Below are 24,622 nucleotides of genomic sequence, written 5' to 3' on the forward strand. Positions count from 1 at the left end.
TTCAAAGATAAAACATTGAAAAATAACTTATCGGGTACGAATTTAGCAAAACGGACTTCATCAGACTCAGGACTTCGAAAAACATAAAATAGGGCTCTTCGAAAAATTTGACTTTTTCAGTAGAAGTCAAAGTCAATGGTAAGACTGGTCAAAGTCAATGGTTAAACGGGTCAACGGTTAAACGGGTCAAGCGGGTCGGGCAGGTGGGTCGGGTTGATCGGTTTGGGTCAGGTCAGGTTGGGTAGGTTTAGACCGGTCCAGACCAGTTCTAAAAGAAACCAGAGTGGGAGAACGAGCCCCACGTGTACTGTGGTGCGTGACGACAGCGACGGGGGTTGGGGCGGTCGGTTGATTACTCCCTGTTCAATCACTTGCCAAATTAAACCCATAACATATCAAATTTCAGCTAAAACAACATAAAATAATCGGATTAAGTTCAGAGAGTTTACCTACGTCGGCAATCGGACAAAAATGGAAATATTGACGTGACATATCGGTCGGGTTTTGAGCGGAATAGGCTGGGGAACTCAATGGTGTGGCGGTGAGGCGAGACGATCTTTGGATCAGTCGGAATCAAAAGAAAAAGTACAGCGGCAGGGTTTCGACGAATCTTCATATGTTCGATCCCGTCGAACAGCGGTTGATCTCGGTGAGGGGTAAGAGGGCTTTCGGTCAGGGTGAGATGACGATCATTTTGGGGGTAGCGGTACCAACTAAGGTGGTCAGACGAGGATAGAATTGGGGGAAAAGAAACTCAGTGGGGGTTAGGGATTTGAGGGGAAATTAGGGGAAATTTTTGGGGATTTTGGTTCTTACCAATCAGGGGAAAACATTTAACCATATTTATTTTTCACCATTAACAGAAAATGGGCAAATTTAGGACTAGGTCCATGAATTTCCTATACTTCCTAAAATTTTCTATAAGTTTCAAAACCTCATAATTTGATCCCTAATTTGGGTTGTTACATAAAATGATTTAAAATCAAAACTCATGCATCCTTAAACTAAATAAGCAACCAATTATGCAAGATAATCAAAATAATCTTAGGGTTTACCCTTTCCATAACAAGTGTGGCTAGAGAATTTGAGTATCTTTACTTTCATCACCATTGCTCTCACACACCTACAAGAGATATTTATTTGAATTTTGGTATCCAAATTGCTTTTGATCCTTGAACATTAGTGTCAATGTCCCTTGTTCCCTTATGAACCCATAATTGTCTAATTTTAAAAGATTTTTTTTCTTTATAGGACAAGTATGTATATTGTGACCATGAAAATTACATTGTGAGCATTTTTCCATTTTTAAACAATAATGAGTTGTTTCTAGAAATTAATTCTTTTTCTTTTGTTAAGCTTTCAAATATAACTTTTAAATTAAAATTTTCTTTTTCTAAATCATTGATTTTGATCTTTGAAAGCTCTAAATCATTTTTCAAATTTTCAATTTGTTTTTCAAAATCAACTTTTTCTTTCTAAAACAAGTCATTTTCAACTTTAACTTTTGATATTAATTTCTTATATTTGGAATTCATGGTCTCAAATTCCAAATACAACTCATCATAGGAAACTTGTAACTCATTAAAAGTATAAGAATTAGATTCACTGGAGTTAGAAGATACCTCGGGCTCTTCAAGAGTCATTAAGCACACCGCCTTTATTGGTTCTTCTTTCTTGTTTCCAAGAAGTTCTTCGAGCTTATTCCAAAGTTCCCTGGCATTTGAACATGAAGAAACACCTTCATAGATATCAAGACCAAATGCACAAAACAACATGCACATGGCCTTGGCATTTTGTTGGGAGTTCTTTCGTTCTTGGGCACTCAACTCCTTCGTCTTCTTCTTTGGAGAAGAGAAGTTGTTTTCGATCATTTCTCATGCATCAAGATCATTGGATTTGATGAATAGCTTCAATAATTTCTTCCAATGACAATAGTTAGCTCCATTAAAGTATGAAAGCTTATCGATTGGTTGAGAGTCTTCCATGTGGAACGAGCTGGAGGTGGAATCCATCTTCTTGTTTGCATCGGGAATTGATAGAGCTTCTTCTAGGAACATCTCTAGATTGTTAGACTTTCTAATGAGTCAAGCTCTGATACCAATTGTTGGGATTTACGGTAAAGCTCAATTGAACAATCGAAAATTGCCAAGAGGGGTAAATTGGTTTATAACTGTTATGAATGTCTTTTATAATTGTTATGAATGCCTTTTATTAAATATAATGTGTTTTAAATGGAAATGAAATATGTTTTAAATTTTAGTGGTTGCCTCGACATCCTAATGTGACACTTTAGGCCCATATGGATTTAGGGTGTTACAATTGTCATCTGAACAAACTAACTATCAAGAATAAATATATATTGTCAAGGATTGATGATATATTGACCAATTCACAGGAGTTATTATGTTTTCTTATATTGACATGAGATAAAGATATTATCATTGAAAGTGAAGGATTTAAATGTCCATAAGATCACCTTAAGACTCAGTATGGCCATTGCATGTTCTTAGTTATGCCATTCGAATTGGCTATTGCTCCCGTTGTATTCATGGATCTGATGAACAAAGTAAATATGAATTATGGTCAAAAAGTGTAATGTTTCTAAGACACTAGTATTAATATAAGGTATTTGTGTTGCTTTCAAGAAGATTAATGCCATTTTAGAATTGAGCCAACCTAAGAACATTTTCAAGATTGGAAGGTTTTTAGGGATAGTTGGATATTAGCAAATGTTAATATGGTTTCTCTGTCATTGTTTCACCCTTGACGAAATTACTGAGAATGAATGTCACATACAAGTATACTTAAGAGCAAATTATTGAAATGTATAAATATTGGTGACTAAACATATTATTATACCAACTTATAAATTATCAATGTCGTTACCAATTAATGATCGATGACCAAATTGAAAGATTTTTAGTTTGATAATCAAAGTAGAATAAGCCAAATAATTTAATGACTATTATATTTTACATGGACAACTTTTTTCCTGAATGGATTAGGATGATTAGTATATCTTCATAATTTTTTTAATTAATTAACAACACATATCTTATAATTTTTTTAATTAATTAACAACACATATCTTATAAATATAATTACTCAAATCTAAAATATATGGGATAACAACATTTGATTAAGGTTACTTCGTGTACCCGGACAATTTTCATAATGTTATAAACACTACTACATATTTTCGGAGGACCAATCACGAAAAGGCTAAAGCTTATTTTGGCGATTTAATTGCTAAACTGCGCTTCTCGCCTGCTTAACCTATCCCACCACACTTCCCATCCTCTGAAATTGGGTTCCATAGATGAACCAAGGATTGCAACTAGGTTTTAGAACTATCGTCATTTTTTCGAGGTTTTCTCTCTTTCTCTTTCTCTGATTAATTTCCCCTTTTAGAAATTTAAACTGACAGAACAAGGTGTAGCTTTGCAGTGGTCCCTAAGAATTTGGGTATTGAAAGATTGACTCCATTAAGAGGCAAAGTAATGGGTTCTAAGGGAAGAAGCTTTTCGAATTCATCCTCCATTTCCGACCAAAACTTTGATAAGAAACTCAATGAAGCGATAGACTACGACAACCCCATTTCTAATAGCCCGCTTCTCAAGGTTTCTTCTTTTAACTTCATATGAATTTGCTTTGCATAACTTTAATTGTAGGTTTAAATAAAAGTGGTTAGAAAACTAAATTAGCAAGTGTAGTAAAGATAAACTAGGATTAATGGGTAATCTAATCCTTAATTCTATGTCATATTTGAGTTAAAGGTTATTTATTTTATTTTTGGTTATATATTTTGATGGCAATTAAAGAAGGTAGATGTAAATTTGGTTGAGTTGCAGAATATCAAGGATGATCCAGGCAAAATCGAGGCAATGACAGTTCAACAACTTAGAACTGCATTGAGGTAAAGAATAAATTTCAAGCGTGTTACATATAAAAGCATTTGATATTATACCTTTGATTGATGTTTTTGCATTCTATATTATGTATTGACTTCAGTTGGTTATGCATGTTTCATTTAGGGGAAAAACTTTATGCTTTATCTGCTACCGTTTCATGTTGATTCAGAAAGAATTTTTTCCCAAAAATAAAGTTAATGTGCTGTAATAGTTAATGTGAAAAACTTGAACTAGTTGCTTTTTTTTTTAAATTTTATTGTTCCTTCCATGCAAAGCTACTTATGAAATATGTAATATTGACTTCTTTGTTTGAAACCTGTTTAGGGGGTTTAATTGATCTTTGAAAACAGTAATTTATATTTGTTTTTATTGAAAGTTGTTGTCACTACTTTTAATTTATAGGACTGTCGGGATCCCTTCCAAAGGTTTGAAACGTGAGCTTGTATCTGCTTTACAGTCTTATTTGGCCAAGGAAATAGATGGTATGCAATTTTCTATGGAAGTTAAGATTCGATATGTACTTCAATGTTCAAATCTTCAGATGAAAGATGCAAACATCATGCATGAAAAAATTATTATTATTTTTTTAATGTTAAAACAATTAGCTGTTCTTCCAAGCTTCCTTTCCTTATCTCAGAAATTCTTTACAAGTTCAGGTGAAAGTTCTCTTTTGGCAGACAAACTAGATCCCTCTGGTTCTGATACAAAAATATCTATGATGATGGAGACAAAATCAGTAGAAGACCAAGTCCAAGATGTTAACACTATTTCTAAGGTTTCCATGGTTCAACGGAGCAGGAAAACTGTAAAACAGTTGCAAATTAAGGGCAAAACTGTCGATGTTGATGATAAAATTGTTGCCACCGAGCAGAAGAAAACTACTTGTGCTTCAGGTACCGCAGAAAATTTATTTATATGTAGCAGTAATGCTTATACTGTTCTTATTTACAGAACTATTCTTTTCTCACTTTAATTTGAGTAGAAGGATGGGTTATTGTTTTCTGAACCTTGCTTTGACTAGGTAGGAAGAATTCTCTAACAAAGAGGAAATCACCTTTAGACATTGATAGCAAAGATGTTAGTGCTGAAAATGAAGTTACTCCCGTGAATCAAAGCGAACCATGGACTATTTTGGCCCATAAGAAGCCGCAAAAAGGGTGGATAGCATATAATCCTAGAACTATGAGACGAACACCTCCTAAGGAGAATACAGAGTTTGTTAAGATTCTGTCTTGGAATGTCAATGGGCTTAGAGCATTGCTGAAACTAGAAGGATTTTCTGCTCTGGAACTTGCCAAAAGGGAAAACTTTGATATATTATGTTTGCAAGAAACTAAACTTCAGGCATGTATATAAATTTATCATTCTGTTGCTAAGAAAATTTCAATATGGTATCAATAGTTCCGTTGAAAAGTCTCTTTGTTACTATGATCTCTGCATTATTTTGTAACTAGATTTTTTCTACTGTAGCTCTTGATTCTACACTTGCATCTTTAATTGCTATCTCCAAACATAGTTACAGCAATAGCTGATAAATTCAAGAGTGGTTGCTAAGATGTTCTTCCTTTTGATAGGTGTTATACATTTCTGATTGTTATGTTAGATACTGATTTTTTCCACCTTTGACTTTAGCTGTGGCCTTGGGGATTTTCTTGCCCATTGATTCTATTTGACGCCTAAGACTCATTTTCATATGCATTTGAGTCATTTTGCAGTGTAACCCCTAATTTTAATTGCTTAAAAAGCATTAGAAACTTAGAATGAGCAAACCTTCTCAACTAAATAGTTAAGTACTTCTATATTTCTCTCTCTCTTTTTTACATTGACTCAATCTGGCCACGTAATACTAGCTTTCTTCTCAGAGTGTTCCTATGATGACAAGCTGAGAAAGATTGGTTTGGTCATGGATGCACTAGATTCCGAGATAAGTTGGAGAACATTAATTTCTTTCAGAAAGAAAATTCAGCCCTTAGATTAAGCCATTAAATATTTTTTGCATTGTGCTTGTGTGTTTGAGACTGCTGGATTGACTATGAATTTGTGTCCTTTTGAGATTATTTATTTTACATAGAAATTTAAGTAATGACGCGTTAAAATTCTTGATATTCTGAGTGCACAATTTAATCTTGGAACAGGAGAAAGATGTCGAGTCAATCAAACAGTCTCTCATAGAAGGATATGAGAATAGCTTCTGGACTTGTAGCAATGCAAAACTTGGTTATTCTGGCACTGCAATAATATCTCGGGTATGCCAGATTTTTTGGGGATTCAAAGAGGCTTATCTTATACGTGGTCCTTAGAATATTTTTCACTTTTGCATAGAAATTATACCACCATTTTATATACCTATCTTGCATTACATTAGGATCTAGTGGCACTATGTCAAACAAGGTTGTTCTTAACGTAATACTCTTATTTGCTAGTTTCATTGTTTTGCAATATATTCCTGAAGTTTGAAAATGATTGTCTTGTACATTAAAACATTGAAAAATTGCCAATATACTTGGCAGATTACCGCTTTAAAGAACACAATTTCAAATTTTTTTGTACATAGCTACCCTTCGGCTATAATGATGAAATGAGACTTTAAAACATGCTACAGAAAGCTATCTGAAAGGTGAAGAGTAATCAAACTTGACTTTATCCATTTAGCAAGCGTTAATCAATGGAAGTCATTTCAATCTTATGCTTTCCTTGGTTACTGGAATGTCTGTCCACGTTTACTGTACTGTTGTTAGGAGCTTGACCTTTCAAAATTAAAGTATCAACTGTCAAGTTTTCTGTTTTCATTTCCTTGCTGTTTTATTGTCTGCTGTTAAAAGTTAGCAGTTTTCTAACAGATAAAGCCACTTTCAGTCAGATATGGCCTGGGCATATCAGATCATGATAGTGAAGGACGGGTTGTGACAGCAGAGTTCGACTCTTTTTATTTGTTAAGTGTCTATGTTCCCAATTCTGGGGATGGCTTGAGAAGGCTGGTAAAGGGCTTAATCCCCTTTCCTATGTTACTTGCCAACTTTCTTGAAGTTTTCCATTTTTATATTTGATTTTTCAACTATTAGACTGAAGCATTTTATTTCTATTCCAGACATATAGGACTACAGAATGGGATCCATCTCTTAGCAATTACATAAAAGTAAGCATGCTTACGTTTCACCTATTTCATTTACCCCTGAAATTTTCTTCTACTTATTTAATTATTTTTTGTTTTCCAAATTTTGCCCTATACTGGCAAGTTTAAAGAACACCCCCTCCCCCATCTTGCTTTCTCATCTACACCCCTTCACTCGCTATTCAGATTAGGATAATGTGAATATATTTTGATTTACCTTAGCATTTGGCTCAGAAGTTGGTGCATGCATTTATCTTCTTTCTCAAGGAGTTGAGTTCATGTCCCCCTTCTTCCTAATTGTAGTAACTTTTGACATATCACTTGTACATTTGGATAAGAATGAAAAAAGATTGTTGTATTTTTCTATGCTTGTTTCTTGTTAGTAATTTTATTTTGTTAATTTGTTAGTTATACAAAAGTCTTTCTGTTGTATCCTATCTGTAGAAATCAGAGTAATTCTCTGTATTTTCTTATTTATTCAATATGACATATTGCATCTTTACATACAAATTATATCTCTAAATTAGGAAACTCTAAGTAAGGAAAGATACTAATCCTAGGAGATATGATCCCTTAAAATAAGGGATTGTAGAAAACTATTTACAGAATCCCTTAACTGAAGGGATGGTAAAAACTCATATATCTCTATAATTCCTACAATCCCCCTCAAGCTGGAGAATATACATTGTATAATCCCAGCTTGAATAGGAATTTATTGAAAACAGACTTTGGCAAAGCCTTAGTAAGAATTTCTGCAATTTGTCCTTCTGAAGGAATGTATGAAAGTGTGTCTGTCTTTTTGTTAACTTGATAAACAGTAAAATGCCTATCAATCTCAACATGCTTTGTCCAATCATGTTGAACTGGGTTCTTGGCAATCTGAATAGTAGATTGGTTATCACACAAAACTTCAAAGTGATCCTCTTGATTAGTGCCAAGTTCTTTTAGTAGTTTAAGTAGCCAAATTCCTTCACATATTCCCAATGTTAGTGCTCTAAATTCAACTTCAACACTACTTATTGAAACGACAGATTGTTTCTTACTTCTCCAAGTTGTAAGGTTACCCCAAACAAAAGTGCAATAGCCACTAGTGGATCTCCTTTCAGTGAGATCTCTGACCCAACTAGAGTTTGTAAAAATCTTAATAGTTTTGTCTTGTGTCTTCTTAAACATTAAGTCGTGTCTGGAGTTTTCTTCATGTACTTGAGAATTCTATTTACTGCTGTCATATGCTCTTCAGTAGAATTAGTCATGCGTTGACTTAGCACATTTACGGGAAAGGCTATATCTGACCTTGTCAAGGATAAGTAAATTAGTTTCCCAACTAATCTTTGAAATTTCTCTTTGTTTACTAAGGACCCATCTTCTTTGTTGAATCTTAAGTTTGCCTCCATTGGTGAATCAACCGGCTTACAACCAAGAAAACCAATTTCTTTAAGTAAATCAGGTACATACTTTCTTTGGTTGATCACAAGTCCTTTTGACCTTGCCAAATCCATTCCTAGGAAATACCTTAGCTTTCCCAAGTCCATGGTTTTGAATTCCCTATTTAACAACTTCTTCAAATTGCTAATCTCTTCTTCATAATCTCCAGTAAGAATTATGTCGTCCACGTATACAATTAGGATATCTTTCTTATTTGTAGAAGTTACCTTGATGAAAAGAATATAATCGGCAAGGGACTTCTTGTGGCCGTTTTTAAGAATGACTTTAGTGAACCTATCGAGCCAAGCTCTGGGTGATTGTTTTAACCCGTATAGAGACTTGTTGAGCTTGCAAACCTTGTTGCTACCTTCAATAGACTTTAAACCAGTTGGCAATTTCATATAGACTTCTTCTAGCTTACCATTAAGAAATGCGTTTTTACATCAAGTTGGGGTAATTGTCAATCGTAATTTACAGCCAAACTTAGGAGTACTCGAACACTGTTAAGCTTCGCCACAGGTGCAAAAGCTTATGTGAAATCTATCCCATATGTTTGCGTAAAGCCTCTGGCGGCTAGTCTAGCTTTGTATTGTTGGATACTACCATTGGAGTTATACTTTACAGCAAAGATCTATTTACAACCAACAACCTTTTTTCCTTGAGGAATGTCTGTAACGGTCCAAGTAGCATTTTTCTCTAGTGTACAAATTTCCTCTTCAACAAACCTTTTCCATTTTGAATCCTTTAAAGCTTCAACTATGCTTGTAGGAACATGTTCTTTATCAAAGGATGCTGTAAATGCTTGAAAAGAAGGCATCAGTGAATTATAACCAACAAATTTTTCAATAGGATGCTTGGTGCACTGTCTAACCCTTTTTCTAATAGCAATAGGAAGTCATCTAGAGTAGGGGAAGTGAAGTTACTAATTTCTTCTTCTATTTTGGCAGATGGACCCAAATCCAATTCTCTGCAAGAATCAGATTGCAAAACAACCTCAGGAATTTGTTTGATTGGTGTTGTTTTTGGAAGAATTTTAATGGGAGTAGGTGTATTTTCAAGAAGGGTGTTTAAAGTAGGTCTGGGTGAATTAATGATAGGCATTACAGATGAATCAATGAGTAGTTACAGGTGACAAATCTGTAGGTAAAGGCAAAAATGGTGGCAATTTTGAAGATTGAGAATGAAGAGTAGGAGTTACCTGATTTGGCTGAAAATCCCTCCACGTCTCCCCCTGAATTTCAGCCTGAGTGAAATAGGGATCCTTCTTATAAAATGTTATATCCATAGTGGTAAAAAAATCGTTTAGAAGGAGGATGATAACATTTATAACCCTTCTTAAGTGAAGAATACCCAACCAGTACACACTTTAAAGACTTATGATCTAACTTGGACTTATCAATAGCAATGTTTTGGATAAAACAGTATAACCAAAGATTTTAAGTGACAGAATGGAGGAGATAGGTTTAAAATGGGGAAAGTATTGCAAAAATATAGATTGAGGAGTTTGAAATTGTAAAATCTTACTAGGCATTCAGTTGATTAAATATGTAGTAGTTAATAAGGCTTCCTCCCATAATGTTTTGGAACATTAGTAGTAAATAAAAGAGAACGAGTAACTTCAAGGAGGTGTCTATTTTTTCTTTTGGCAATGTCGTTTTTGTTGTGGGGTTCCAACACAAGAACTAAGCTGAACTATGCCCTTTTCCTTGAAAAAAATCACCCAAAGACTTAGCAAAAAATTCACTGTCATTATCAGATTTAAAGAGCTAGATTTTAGACCCAAATTGAGTGAGAACTATGTTATAAAATTGGGCAAAAGCACCAGCAGTTTCAGATTTATCTTTAGCAAATAAGTCCAAGTTATCCTACTGTGATCATCAATGAAAATGATAAACCACTAACAATTATCAACATTCTTTATCCGAGAAGGGCCCCAAATATCATTGTGGATCAAAGCAAAAGGGTGAAAAGGCTTGTATATGTAAGGAGAATAAGATGATTTAGTGTGTTTGGCAAGAGAGCAAACTTTGCAAAAAAAAGAATTTGGCCTTTTATTAATAAATAGAGCAGGGAACAATTTTGCAAGATAATGGAAACTAGGATGGCCTAAACGAAAGTGCCATAACATAACATTATCAACTTTTTCTAAAGCGGTGAAAGATTTAGAGATCTCAGTTGTAGTAGAGGAAGGGAGAATGTAGAGACCATTCTGCAAGCTGGCCTTACCAATCATCTTCTTCGAGTTCATTGCTTGCAAAGTACAATCAATATTAGTAAAAATTACAGAGCAGTGCAAGTCGATGGAAAGTTTACTAACTGAAACGAGATTGCAAGCCAGATTTGGTACAAAAAGACCATTTTTAAGTGCAATATGTTCATTGATAACAACAGTGCCATGTCCTTCTATTTTGCACAAGGAACCATCAACCGTTTTGACAGTTTTACCAAAGTTTGGGAAAATTACAAAATAAAGCCTTGTTACCAGTCATATGATCCATAGCATCAGAATCGATGATCCAAATAAGAGTCAACTGGGAGGAGAAAAAAGTTGTAGCATAAGGGTTACCTTTTGGTTCTTTCATGACCAAATTACCCTCACAAGGCCCCTGAAACTTTCCAAACAGTTTGTGAAGTTCAGCAATCTGTTCTTTGGTGGAGCTAGTGACAGATGTGGCAGCGACTAGGCTTGATTTATTATCGTGAGAGTTCTTGGACTTCCAGTCCTGAGGTTTACCATGAAGCTTCCAACACTTCTCCTTGGAGTGGTCGGGCTTTTTGCAATGGTCACACCAAGGTCTCCCTCGTTTGGAAGTGGGAGATGATTGATTTGTGAATAAGGCAGATCCTTCAGGAGGCGAATATGGTTCATCAGGCAGCATCACACACCTGCAGCTTTCTTCTTTCTTGACAATAGAGAAAGCCTCTCGAAGTGAGGGAAGAGGAGAAATAGCCAGAACCCTGCCACGAACCTCGTTCAGGTCCTTATTTAAGCCTTGGAGAAATTGAAAAAGTCTTTGCTGAGTGACAATTTGCTGGTAAAGGGTAGCATCTCTTGGATTTGCCCAATCATGTTGTGCATACAAATCTAATTGCTACCAAAGGGCGATAAGGGTATTGTAGTAGAGAGTGACAGGCATGGTTCCCTACTTAAGGGTGGCTGTCTGATCTTCAATATGATATAATTCGGCAATGTTATCAATGCAAGAGTAGGTTTCGCGAACTGCACTCAGATTTCAGTGGTTGTGTTGTACAAAAGAAAGTTTCTGCTGATACTTGGGGTCATGGAATTGAGGAGGCAAGTCATAACCTGACCATTGTCACTCATCCACTTAGCAAAAATAGTGTCTGCCTAAGAGAAAAATCTTAACCGATTGGGGCCATTCAAGGAAGTTGTTGCCATTCAATCGATGGAAGGTGATAGTCAGACCAGATGAATCTGATTGAGCATCAGAACTAGAAAGATTTTCTGGATTTGAAGTGATCTCCGGAGTAGGAGAAAGAGATGTAGGAGAAGAAGTCGCGGACATGGTCTAGGTTGGAAAGAAACCGTAACCTAATCTGATACCATGTAGAAATCAGAGTAATTCTATGTATTTTCTTATTTATTCAATAGGACGTATTGCATCTTTATATACAAATCATCTCTCTAAATTAGGAAACTCTAAGTAAGAAAAGATATTAATCCTAGGAGATATGATCCCTTAAAATAAGGGATTGTAGAAAACTATTTACAGAATCCCTTTCCAAGCTTGATCTTTAACTAAATTCTGATTCATTTTTTCAGTTTTTAAATTTTATTTAATTTTATTAATTCTCTAGGTATTTTAAGTCTTTGTATTGAATAGGTTTGCTTTTTTTGTGTAGTTGTTAAGTGCATACGGTAATTTCAGGTTACTTTGGCACATGCTAACACCGAATTGTATACTGCTGAGACTTATTTCCATATCCTTTTCACTATCATTCCTCTTAATTTTCTGTCCACTAGCACCCGTATTTCCCAGTGATTTCTCTCGAATCTCCATTCTCTCTTTGCCTTATCTTTCTCCCTGCCTATTCAGTCCCTCTTGTTTTGCATGTCAAAGACTCCATGTGATGGGGCACCACCTTATTACCATATTGTAGCTATAGTAAATTTGTAATTATCTTTTAAGGGAGTTTCTGTTAATTTCCAAAATTGTTTTTGCAACATATATTTTTTTTTACTTTCCTTTTTTTGGAGGTTTGATGCTTCAGCTACTTCCTTGTATGATGCAGGAATTGGAAAAGGCAAAGCCAGTCATTTTGACGGGGGATTTGAATTGTGCACATGAAGAGATAGACATTTATAATCCGGCTGTAAGTCAATCAAGATTTTGATGTTTCCATTATAGTTGTATTTTATTTGAGTAGTAGCCTAACCAATATGAGAAAATATTTTTTAAGCAACTAAAGCAATATTTTATTGACTAGCGTTACAAGTTCCTTCTGTCTCAGTGCTGATTAATAAGGTTGATTTGATACCCCTTATCCAGGGGACAACAGAATTGTCTAAGAATTATGAAATTACCTCTCTTTTCCTTGATTTTACATTTTAATTCGGAGTTACCCAAACCCAGAAACATTAAGGGTGAGACAAGCCATCTCTTACCTTCAAATTGTCAAGGCAAAAAAATGCAGTACAAAAGAGCTTTGTCTGTCTATAAACCGCTCGATATTGGTGATCATTACAGTATAGGAAGGTTCCTCAATGCATCAGGATTCAGGAGTGTCTGAAAAATGCTAAATTCAGCCTCATCAATAACTGTATCATAATGCTTGTTATGCCTATTGCAAATCGGAGATGCAACTATTTTTTTCATTGAAGTGTCGTAATAGTTTGAAAATTTTGAACATAGGGAAACAAAAGAATGCTGGGTTTACAATTGAAGAAAGGCAATCTTTTGGCACAAACTTCTTATCCAGGGGCTTTGTTGACACCTTTAGAAAGCAGCATCCAGGTGTTGTTGGGTATACTTATTGGGGTTATCGGCATGGTGGGCGCAAAACTAACAAAGGTGAGACATCCTATATTAACCTCATATTCTTTAATCTTTCTTCATTTATAAGATCATTTTTTGTGTCGTTTTTTCGGTTATTGAGGTAGTTTCAAGTATTTATGACTTGAATGTATGTCTTGTACTTCTGATCATCCAGTATTTATTTATGCATTCATTTTGTGTTGGAATGGGTGAATTTTGTTTTGAAGTTGCATCTAAACGTTACAAATATTTTTTATTGCGATTAATATAATTGTTACTGGTGATCAGTTTCCATCACCTACTTAGTTAAAATATTTATTTCTCGGAACAGGATGGAGGCTTGACTACTTCCTAGTCTCAGAAGCCATAGCTGATGACGTTCATGATTCCTATATTCTTCCTGATGTCATCGGTAGTGATCACTGCCCTATCAGCCTTGTACTCAAGCTCTAGGCTGCCTCACCCAACAGTGGATCAATTGGCCGGCTGGAATTTTGATGGGACAAGTGCAAGAATTTCTCAACCAAAACCCAACTTGCAAGGAAGTCTGAAGGTCGTGGGAGCTGAAAGAAAATGGAGTTCCCTTGATACGATAATAACTGTTAAGCTACCACCTCTGCCGGAATTGATCATATCTTTTGCTGTTGTGTTGTCTTTGTTTCCTTTTTTGTTGATGGCTGATCTGTGCAGAGGTTGGGGCAGAAAATATCAGACGAGGGGGGAAACTCAAAAGCCATTGGAACTTATATAAGATTTTCTAGTTAAAATGCATGGCTTTGTAGAGTTGGTAAAATCTTAGCTTTCCCTTGTCCCTAGTATTAACATTTTGGTTTGTAGTTAAAGAATAGTTGTTTATGCTAATGAAAAGTTTTATATCGGGTAAACTGCATAAATGGTTACTTATGTATAAGTTTCTCTTTTCTCCACTAATGTTACAAAAATAACCATTTGGTCACTAATGTTATTGATTTATAACAAATCAGTATTCGTAGTTAACAAATGTTATTAGGAGTGACAGAATTCTGACGTGGCAAGTTAATCGGCTGATCTGGCAAGCGAGACCGATGATTTAACTCCTTGTATGGGTTGATTATGGACCTCACTACGTTAAGGCATGGAAAGTCTGCACGCTGGAACTTTTATCTCCGAAACGGCTTGAAGCCTTGAGACCCACCAAAGAAGATTATGTTACTGCGATGGTTGAATCCATCTTCATCGACTACACCAATTTTGATATTCTCTTTCCCTCTTTTTTTTAATGATGTTTAACAATGATACATTTTCATTGTTGCTTGATCATTACAGGTATAATTTCAATGATGCACCAAGTTCTGCATTGACAATCAACGTAGCATCTAGGAGTTTCCCTCTCTCAACGACAAAATCATGCAAGTCACTAACTTCCCGGTGCCTTGACGTGTTGCCTAGTTCTTGGTAGAGATGGCGTCAATACTCGCCACTCGATTTCTCAGCCTGTAACTCTCATATGCAGACTCATGGCCAACTCCATCAATGTGGTGGCAACTCTCTTGATATAGTAACACTTTCTCAAGATCTCTTGATACTTAAGATTAAACAAGCGATGATGAAAGCTTAAAAACAAGATCCAAATTATATTAATACAAAAAACGAATCTAGTTTAACAAATATTCAAAGAACAATCACTTAAACAAATCATTCAAAATAAGAATTGATTGCTGGTAAAATAGGATGTTATTATTGTGCAAGCATACACATGTCAAAATAAGTAATAAAATAGTTATGTACAGAAATATCGGATTTCGAACCCACAGAGATTGGTGCAACACTGAATCAATTGTTGATTGTCGATTGCCTGAAATGTATGTAAATACAAAAATTAAACACAGTAAATAAAGGTAATGTAAAGTGCAAGGTAAAGTAAGAACATGAAAGTAAATCAAAATCCAATGATATAGTGTTTCAAAATTCTACTGAGACCAAGTGATCTAACTGACTACTAATAAAGGTTGAAAATTAACTCAAGGATAAGATTCACAACAGCTGTGATATTACTAGATGACTTCTACAAATAGTAACTTGTACCGGGAGACTCACCTATAGTTTCAACTAGGGATGTAAAATCAGGTAATCGTCCAGGTTTCATTCGGATCCTATCAGATCGGGTAAAATCGGATACATGTCAAGTCAGGTAAATTTGATGCTTCGACTCGGATTAGGTCGGATCTAGGTCAAATCAGGTCGGGTCATTTTAAGGTTGATTTAACACCCAGTACAGCTCGGGTTTAGGTCGGGTTACTTTCAGTTCAGATCGACGTCAGTTCAGGTCAAAACAATTCAGGTCCGGAGTAGGTAAAGACTAGGTTAATTCAGGTTTGGATGGACTTCATGTGGATCTCGTTTAGATCGAGTCACATCATTGGCAGATAAAATTCAGGTCGGATCTCTATCAGATACGAATTGAGTTTAAATCGGGTCAATTTTTATTTTTGGATTAATTATTTTTGTCTTTTGCAAATGTTGAATTACAATTTGTAATTGCATATGATTTAGAGTAAATTACTAAGAATATAAATAATCAATGATCAATTTTAAGAAAAAAAAATTTAGAACTGGATTGAACAAATATGAAATTACAAGTAAAAATTAAATTAAATTAAACAACACACATTGATGAGGGACCAAATTGAAATAATTTTAAAATGTGAGGTTTAAATTAATACAAAAAACTACTAAATTATACCAATTTAAAAAGTTATGGGCCAATTAAAAAGTATAAATAAGTAATAAATATGGGCCAATTTCAGATGCAAACATAATTTTAAGAACTAAATTGAACAAATATGAAATTACAAATAAAAATTTAAATAAATTAAACAACACAAAGGGATCAAATCGAAATAATTGTAAAATGTGAAGAATGTAAAATGAACTAAATTGCATTGATTTCAAAAGTTAAAAAAATCTATTAATTTAGTTGTCAATTAAAGCAGAGAAATCGAAAACACAAATCTCTTTGCATTAAACATTACTCTCATAATAACCGACGTCTTAAGTAGCATGCAATCTCAATATTTCTATCTCTAAAAATAACCAAAATTAAACACACATAAGACATTTTTATTTCTAAAATCAGTTTCCAAGAAATCCCAAGAACATAACCATTTCATAAAAGCAAAATCAAATTGAAAAACTTTTCATCAAACATCTTGTGTTGAAATCCAAATAAAAACAGTAAATTTAAACATCCAATCTTATCAAATAGTATTTTACTTTCTCAAGTAAGAACTACAAAACTTGATTGAATCCTGATTGACCACTGTTGCTACATGGTGTTGCTCCCCATCTGTTGCTGCACTTCCCGTCGGTGTGTTTAAACCTCCATGGACGGTGAGAAAATAGAAAAATAAAAGGTCGCTATGAAAATTAGGGTTTCCAATGATTAATAAAGTGTGTAGAAAAATGATATATTTATAGCCCATCAAGGTAAGACTTTCCACCAATAAGAAAGTTTCATTTTTCCTTAAAATTCCTTCTTTAAATTTAAATTCTAGTCTTTATCTCGCAACGGCTTATCCACTCCTAAAAATATTCAACTGCCTGGTGACAGTTCGATTGCTATAGCATCGACTCAACAATTCAGTCTCGTATCAGCTCGCAACAATACTTACAGCATCAGACAAAGTCACAGAAAAATCATCAAAATCAGCCCAAGTATCAACAATTCTCTCCTAATACGCAAATGATGTAAAATATGCTAAAATTATTCTAAATGTGATCCTAAACATGCTAAAGTTCAAGCTTAACCTAAGTAAAAGTCTCTAAATAATAACTCTTTTAGAGAGTTATCATATGTATCATGTTTAGAGGACTCCAAGAATTTCTAAGGAACTTTTCAAAAGGCTCTAATAATTTCTAAGGAACTTCTCCTCCCTTAGTCAAGAAAAGTTCTTAAAATAACTTAAAATGATACTCGTAATATAACACCCATATCCCGTATACCTTTCCATACACGAGATATAGATGTCACGTCACTTTTAAAACAATTTTTCATTTGGAAACCCTTAAAATTTTGTTTTGAAATTTAAAACCAAAAACATTTTTATACAACTAGAAAATAGTGTTTGAAACCTATTACCAAAGTTATCACTTCAAATACATTCTAGATCAAATTTTCCTAATTTCGATTACATGCCAGTAATTTTTCAAAATAACGTGATTGTCCTACTGTTACTGATGAGAGTCAACCTTAGATTGATGATAGTTGCTCCTACTCCCAGTACCCGACTAGTCTTTGTTGTTACCTATGTGTGAAATCAACACACATTAAGTATATACTTAGTGAGACATAATATTGTAAAGAATCTGCAATTTATACATAAGTATCTCATGACTATTTAATGACGAATTAAATCGCATACTCCATAAGAATCAGATAAATCCTTCTCAGTTAAACCATATTTTTCTTTCATATAATCATCGAAATCAATTTTTAGTAGTTCCAGCATACCTATCCTTCTGTATATTTTTCCCAATTATTATTTATTTTCCTTATGTACGTTAAATGAGAAAGTACTGTACATGTATTGCACCAAAGTGCCAAATGGTCCTTTATCTTTTATAATTTTCATGAGCGACACCTTATATACCATTAATATACCGCTATGTATTTTTATTTGTGTCATCATTTCATGCCAATTATGCACTATTATACATTTTCATTTATGGCATCCTATCTGCCAAATTGCACCGTTAGGCATTAGTCTTTTATCCTAAAGGCATTTAACCTTTCTTCTGACTTGCATTATTGGCACCTTTTTGCCAAATGTACAATTAGGCATTAGTCTTTTATTTTAGAGCAGTTTTTACTCTAATAATTATTCATAATATCAATTAACTCTTTCAATTCATTATAAACCTTATAAATTTGGACATGTAGTGCTAATACTGTAATTTACCAACTTTCTATTCATGTTCATTTTATTAAGATGCACACGTAGTGCCTATACGGTAGTTCATCAACTCATGATGAATTTCGTGGGTTGCACACATAGTGCCTTTACAGTTGTTCATCAACTCATGATGAATTCCATGGATTGCACATATAGTGCCTGTACGGTTGTTCATCAACTCATGATAAATTCCTTGGATTATACACATAGTGCTTGTACGATTGTTCATCAACTCATGATGAATTCCGTGGATTGCACACATAGTGCTTGTACAGTTGTTCATCAACTCATGATGAATTCCGTGAATTGCACACATAGTGCCTGTACGGTTGTTCATCAACTCATGATGAATTCCGTGGATTGCACACATAGTGCATGTACGGTTGTTCATAAACTCATGATGAATTCCATGAATTGAACACATAGTGCATGTACGGTTGTTCATCAACTCATGATGAATTCCGCACATAGTGCATGTAGTAAACATAGTACTAATATAGCATTGCAATATACACTTTTAACAAGATATATTTATAACTCTTAATGTACATAATAAATGCACTCAACTGGCTTGCCTTGCTATTATATCCAAAACGGAAAATTCTGATTACCTAGCTACTTTGCCTTTGCCTTTCGTTTTGCTTGACTCGAAAGCTTGATTTCGATCTACTTAAGCATCCATTAAAGACACATACAATATCAATTTTTAGTATATTTCCTAACATTTATACTTTAATAATATTCACAAGTACTATTATTTACATTTCTATAACAATTTCAACCTATCTTATAGTTCTAGACTCCATAGTATCGATACCCCTACCATGGTATCGATACTTCTATACTATGATATCGATACCTTTCTCTCAGTATCGATACTACTACACTATGGTACCGATACTCCCTTTTGGTATCGATACCATTTTGACATTCTGTTATCCATGGTATCGATACTTTCCCTTTTAGTATCGACACCCCATCAGCATTGATACCACTTGCATCGGTATCGATACTGTTCGTCACAATTCTACCCATTTAATCCTATAGTATAAATACTGTTCTATCAGTTCCGATACCCTTACCCAAATTTACCATTTTTCAGCTCGATTTTTACTAAATTTTCCTCTATAATCTCTTACTTTTACATCCAACAATACTATTAAACTCTTCTTTACATAACCCAATTAACTTTACTTTATTTAACCTCTTATAACATCTAAAATCTCCATAGAACATCTCAACTCAAGAATCATATCACTTTTTCTAGCATGTTTTTACTCATATCTAAAGCTTCTAATCTCTTATTTACTTCTTTGACAAGTTAAAAATACTAATAAACATCAGTAAAATCTCATATTCCAACATATCCTTCAAAAACCCATTTTCTCTAATCTCCAATAACTCATCCATCTCTTAGTTTCAATCTTATTTAGCCCTTCCTTAAGCTTACATATCACTTAAGGTTGCAAAAACAAACCATAATAAAAAGGGAAACTAATTAGATGAAGTTTACCTTATCTATGGGGAAGGCCAACTGAACACAGGAAAGAATAAGAGAAGATAGCAAAAAATATTAGCACTCTCCCCTTTTTCTTTACTTTAATACCATAATTCATTTCCTATATAAATGACTAAAATACCCTTTTCATTCTTTCACTCTTAGAAATTAGTCTTAACCAAATTCGTAAATTATTTTCTTATACTCTATCATTTAATCAAATACATTCTCAAAATTTTAAAACTTTTGACTAAAGTCCTTAACCTGATATTTGGGATATTACACCTAAAGAGGGAGATAATCATAGATCCATATATATCTATGAATAATTAGTACCAAATTTGGAAGCTATGAATCGATTTTTATCTAGGAGGTTCCTTATTTTATCCTTAGACTTAGCCTCTCTTGTTATAGGCTCTAGGGTTTTTTTTTTAAATCTACCTCGTTGAAATAAGGCATGTAATTTTCTATCTTAGCAAAGTTTTTTCGACATTTACATATTCAGAGGAGGATTATCAACGCAATGTGTGAATAATGGATGAAACAACATCTCGATGCTTAGTAAATGTTCAGTATAAATTCCTATAGCCTGAGCGAAGATATTTCGACTCTCTTTGGCTAGTGAAGAGATCACAATATAGTCTCTTGAGTTAGGATGGTGCAGATGTATCTTTGCGCCTTTGGCCAAAGAGAAGACAACTCCATGTCCTTAGAGGAGTCCAATTGATGGGCGGAGGAATCTTCGCCTTAATAGAAGCATGGGGAAGTTCTAATTTTCCCTTGCTAGGACAAAGATATCTCGACACTCACAATAGCAAAGGAAAGACTCCTACTATTGGAGCAGAGGCATCGTATCACTCTTTGGAGGTTTCATTAAGCTATAACAACTAGAGTGTGAGACAACTTCTCCCCTGTAAAATGCCACGAAATATGCGATGAAATCTTGACATTTTTGGGGTGGAACCATATCTACATTATGTGAGCGGCAATGAAATCATAAAATTTGAAGTAATTTGATCCTTTTATATTTCAGTCACTAATTTTCTTGTTTCTTTAATTTCTTCTTCATTTTAATTTATTTGTTTTACTAAATTGAAATCATATACTCAGTCACTTCAGAATATATTTGTAACTTCAATTACTCTTTCTGAAAATAAATATAGATACTTAAAATGTTCTTTCAAGTTGATATAAAGGTTTTTATTAATATACTAACTTGTAAATTGTTAGAAAAAAGTTTTTATATATAATATATATAGTCAGCAAGTTGTTAAAACAAATTATAAATAATCTAATAGTTTAAGGACCCAAGATGAATTTTTCATGTGCAAAAGTTTCTCATTTGCCAACTTGAACTTTAGATACATTTAATTTTGCATCCATCTTTGACCAAATCAACTTATAGCATTTGGTTTCCATTATAGTCACTTGTCAACTTGAATCTTTAATGTTTACCGATTTAGCCTTAACCAACATTTATTGGCTTACCAAGATGTAAGCTTGTAAAAATACAAGCCACCCACGTAACAACTTTAGGGATGACAATGATGAACTGAATGTTAAGTCGTGTTATGTAAAGCATACAGTAAACATATCTAACCAGTTGTATACAACACCGCGTCTATCTCCACTTTCAATTACTAATTGTTGATAGTTTAGAACACGAGAGCTATTCAGTGAGACTACACTTTGTGGAGCTGGAACACTTGGAAGATATGGAACTAATTCCTCTTGCAGTGAATTGCTTCGTTGGCATATTAGATAAGTTATTAAGACACCACTTTGTCTCCATTGGCTGCTAGATAAATAAGTGTCACTGAAGTGGAAGAAGACTTCAATATATAAGCTAAAGTTAGTAGGATTCTTACACCGCTCCAAATACTACAATTCCAATCTAACAAACAATAACTAGAGATCCGCTTTTACTGAGTCGATCTTAATATGTGATCTTTTTCACGTTCTTTCTTGTTATATTTTGATCTAAATTAAAATTGGTAGTTGAGTTAGATTTTAGTTTAATTATAATGGTTGACGATTACTTGGTGTTTAAGTTTATTTAATAGATAAATACTTATTTTAGAAAAAATGTTTTATGGAATAAGGTTTCTTGGTGACCAAGTATTTGACTCTATAAATATAGAATAAGTATGAACATTTAGAATTATGAGAGAATTATTTTGATGTGTAATCCTTTTTGTAGTATGTGCTACTTTTGGGGTTTACGTTGCAGAGATAGTTTTGTAGGATATTGAAAGAGTGATTCGGGATACTCTAGGTTCTAGGATACATGTGAAATCATGTATTTATACACTTAGTGATCTATACCATTATAGTGGATTATTATTTTTCTTATCCATGGAAATAGTTAAGGCTAAACCACGTTAAATATTTGTCTCTTGCGCATATTTTAGGTTGATTTAACTTTGGTTATTTTTCTACTTCCAAATTCTTAACATTTCTCATCCTTACATGCAGGCTTATTTACGATTTTTGAGTCGAGTTCATTTGTCATATTTCAAACCCCAAGCATAAGGAGAAGAAAGCAAAGACTTTGTGAATTATCATTTGGTGTCCTAGAATCATTTCTTGCATTATTGGCATTTGAGGTGCTATTTTTTAAGGCTTATTATAAGAATAAGTGTCCAAATTATACTATTTTTTTTCGTTTAGGTGTCTAAACTTTTTTTACTCAATCTAGGTGCCTAATGTTACAAATTACCATTTTAAGTGTCCCAACCATAATGATCGTTAAATAACTCTATTAAGTGAACTTGTTGTATTTAGATAATTTTGAAAATTTTATTTAGAATAAAAATATTAAAATTATTTTTTGAAAACCCCTAAAATTTTTGAAAATCTTAAAAATCTTGAAAAATCCCCAAAACTTTGAAAAACATAATTTCAATCCCTAGACCCATGCCAACCAGCGCCTTTTGCCTCCATTTTCGCCAACTGAACCTTTGGCCAATAAAACCTCCACCAATGATCCAATCACCCGATGATCCCCTAATCGACGAATCGAACCCGACGAACAATAATCCAAATCACAACATTGAGGCAACCCGACGACTCCAACAGTAACCACGATGGCACGAGCGATGACGACTGATAAAGGAGATGAAAATGCCGACGACGGTGGCTGTGGCTAGAAATGAAGTTGGAAGGGTTAGGGTTAGGTATTTGAGGATGATTTTAGGGAATATTTGGAGTTTGGCATTTTTTTTGTAATTTTAGAGAAATTAGGTTTTTTAAATATAATAATATTTTAAGTTCTTTTTATGAAAAATAAAATTTTCAAAATTATAGAAATATGACATGTGTCACTTAACGGGGATTTTTAACGCTTGAGGCATACTGGTAGAAACGTTTAAGAAAAAAGGTTTAGGCACATAAATGGATTGAACAGAAAAAAGGTTTAAGCACTATTGATATTAAGCCTCTTTATTGAAGATGTTAATTTTATCAAAAATACGAAATATACAAAATTACAATGAATGTTTACAACCATAAACGTATTGAACACATAATTAGGACATTTTTCTATAACCTTTAGCACAAATACGAGTCACTTGAGATCATACAAGGACCATATAAGTAAAAGGTTGAAAACACATCCAAAAACTTAAACAAAAGATAGATACGAATATATCTGACTACATCGACAGAATGAACCACAATAGGGGATCAAACTACTGAAGACACCAACAACTTCAAATTATAATAGAGTATCATGAAAACCTATCTACGAATACAAATAGTGTATCCAAATCCAATCCGAGGTTCCAAAATAGGGAAGATCAGCGGGATAAAAAAGAAGCACCATCTTGATCAATCAATACGATTGTAACACCCATATTCCGTGTTGAGTTAATAGATCGAAATAGCCAAGAGGGGGTTGGCAATTAAAATTTTGGTGGAAGCTTTTGCAGAAAATAGAAATATTTGCACAACGATTTAGAGTGGTTCGACTTTCTCAACCAAAGTCTACGTCCACTACCTTAGCTATCCACACTAAGGATTTTCCAACAAATTCACTAATTTGTTCTTTCTTTTGAGGACAAAGCGTAACCTTACAACTCCTCAAGAATTATACCCCAAATTATTGAGAACACTCTCTCCAAAGAGAAGAATACAAATTTTGCAAACATATAGAAAAAGCTCATTAGGTAAGATGTTTGCACAATTCTAGAACAAAGAAAGAACACTCAAAAGGAATTCAATTGAGTACTTGAAAGAAAAAAGTGAATATTGAATGAAATTGGCTTGAATTCTCAACTTGATGTTTAAGGCTTTCTCTTTGTTTCTCTCACAATTCTTGTTGATCAATGGCTTCAGAACTTGTTTAGAACTTGTTTAAATACACCTTGGATTGATTCTAGCAGTTGGGAATCATTTGGTTGATGTTAGAGCCATTGTAGTGTGAAAACCATCTTGAAATAGGCTGCTGGGAGCATGGGGTATCGGTACACCCTCAATGGGTATCGATACATACAGTGTAAAATTCAAATATTTCAACCGTTAAATGACTAGGGGTATCAGTACCTCTAAGGGGGTATCGGACCCATTGGGCATTCTGTTTTTCTCGTAGCCAAAATTGGCATAGGGGTATCGGTACCCATTTGGCATTCTATTTTTCTCAGAGCCAAAATTGTCATAAGGGTATTGGTACACCCTATGAGTGGTATCGGTACCTCCCTATTTAAAACTTATTTTTGGCTCGATTAAGGCTCGAAATACTTTGTAAAAAT

At 34.0% G+C, this 24,622-nt stretch overlaps 1 protein-coding gene across 3 annotated transcripts; it reads left to right on the forward strand.

Annotated features, from left to right (window-relative positions):
- The first annotated feature begins 3,184 nt into the window (after positions 1-3,184).
- Positions 3,185-14,319, forward strand: LOC120116914 (DNA-(apurinic or apyrimidinic site) endonuclease, chloroplastic-like). 3 transcript variants are annotated; one of them, XM_039137294.1, is made up of 12 exons: positions 3,185-3,369; positions 3,440-3,620; positions 3,852-3,916; positions 4,314-4,393; positions 4,568-4,804; positions 4,933-5,255; positions 6,047-6,157; positions 6,752-6,889; positions 7,000-7,047; positions 12,703-12,783; positions 13,323-13,481; positions 13,777-14,319. In XM_039137294.1, exons 1-12 carry the CDS (start codon positions 3,320-3,322, stop codon positions 13,798-13,800), a joined length of 1,497 nt encoding a protein of 498 aa, XP_038993225.1. In that variant the 5' UTR covers positions 3,185-3,319; the 3' UTR covers positions 13,801-14,319. The 3 variants fall into 3 exon arrangements, with proteins under 3 accessions (XP_038993225.1, XP_038993226.1, XP_038993227.1); XM_039137295.1 differs by having other exon boundaries at positions 3,189-3,369; positions 4,568-4,666; XM_039137296.1 differs by having other exon boundaries at positions 3,245-3,369; positions 3,448-3,620; positions 4,568-4,666.
- Positions 14,320-24,622: the final 10,303 nt, after the last annotated feature.

Source organism: Hibiscus syriacus, unplaced genomic scaffold (genome assembly GCF_006381635.1).
Source record: "Hibiscus syriacus cultivar Baekdansim isolate YM2019G1 unplaced genomic scaffold, ASM638163v2 tig00110307_pilon, whole genome shotgun sequence".
NCBI lineage: Eukaryota > Viridiplantae > Streptophyta > Magnoliopsida > Malvales > Malvaceae > Hibiscus > Hibiscus syriacus.

Coding starts and splice junctions, on each gene's coding strand:
- LOC120116914 (XM_039137294.1), top strand. CDS start 3,320: ATGAACCAAGGATTGCAACTAGGTTTTAGAACTATCGTCATTTTTTCG. Junction 4,394..4,567: donor TTTGGCCAAGGAAATAGATG/GTATGCAATTTT, acceptor TTACAAGTTCAG/GTGAAAGTTCTCTTTTGGCA. Junction 12,784..13,322: donor TAGACATTTATAATCCGGCT/GTAAGTCAATCA, acceptor TTTTGAACATAG/GGAAACAAAAGAATGCTGGG.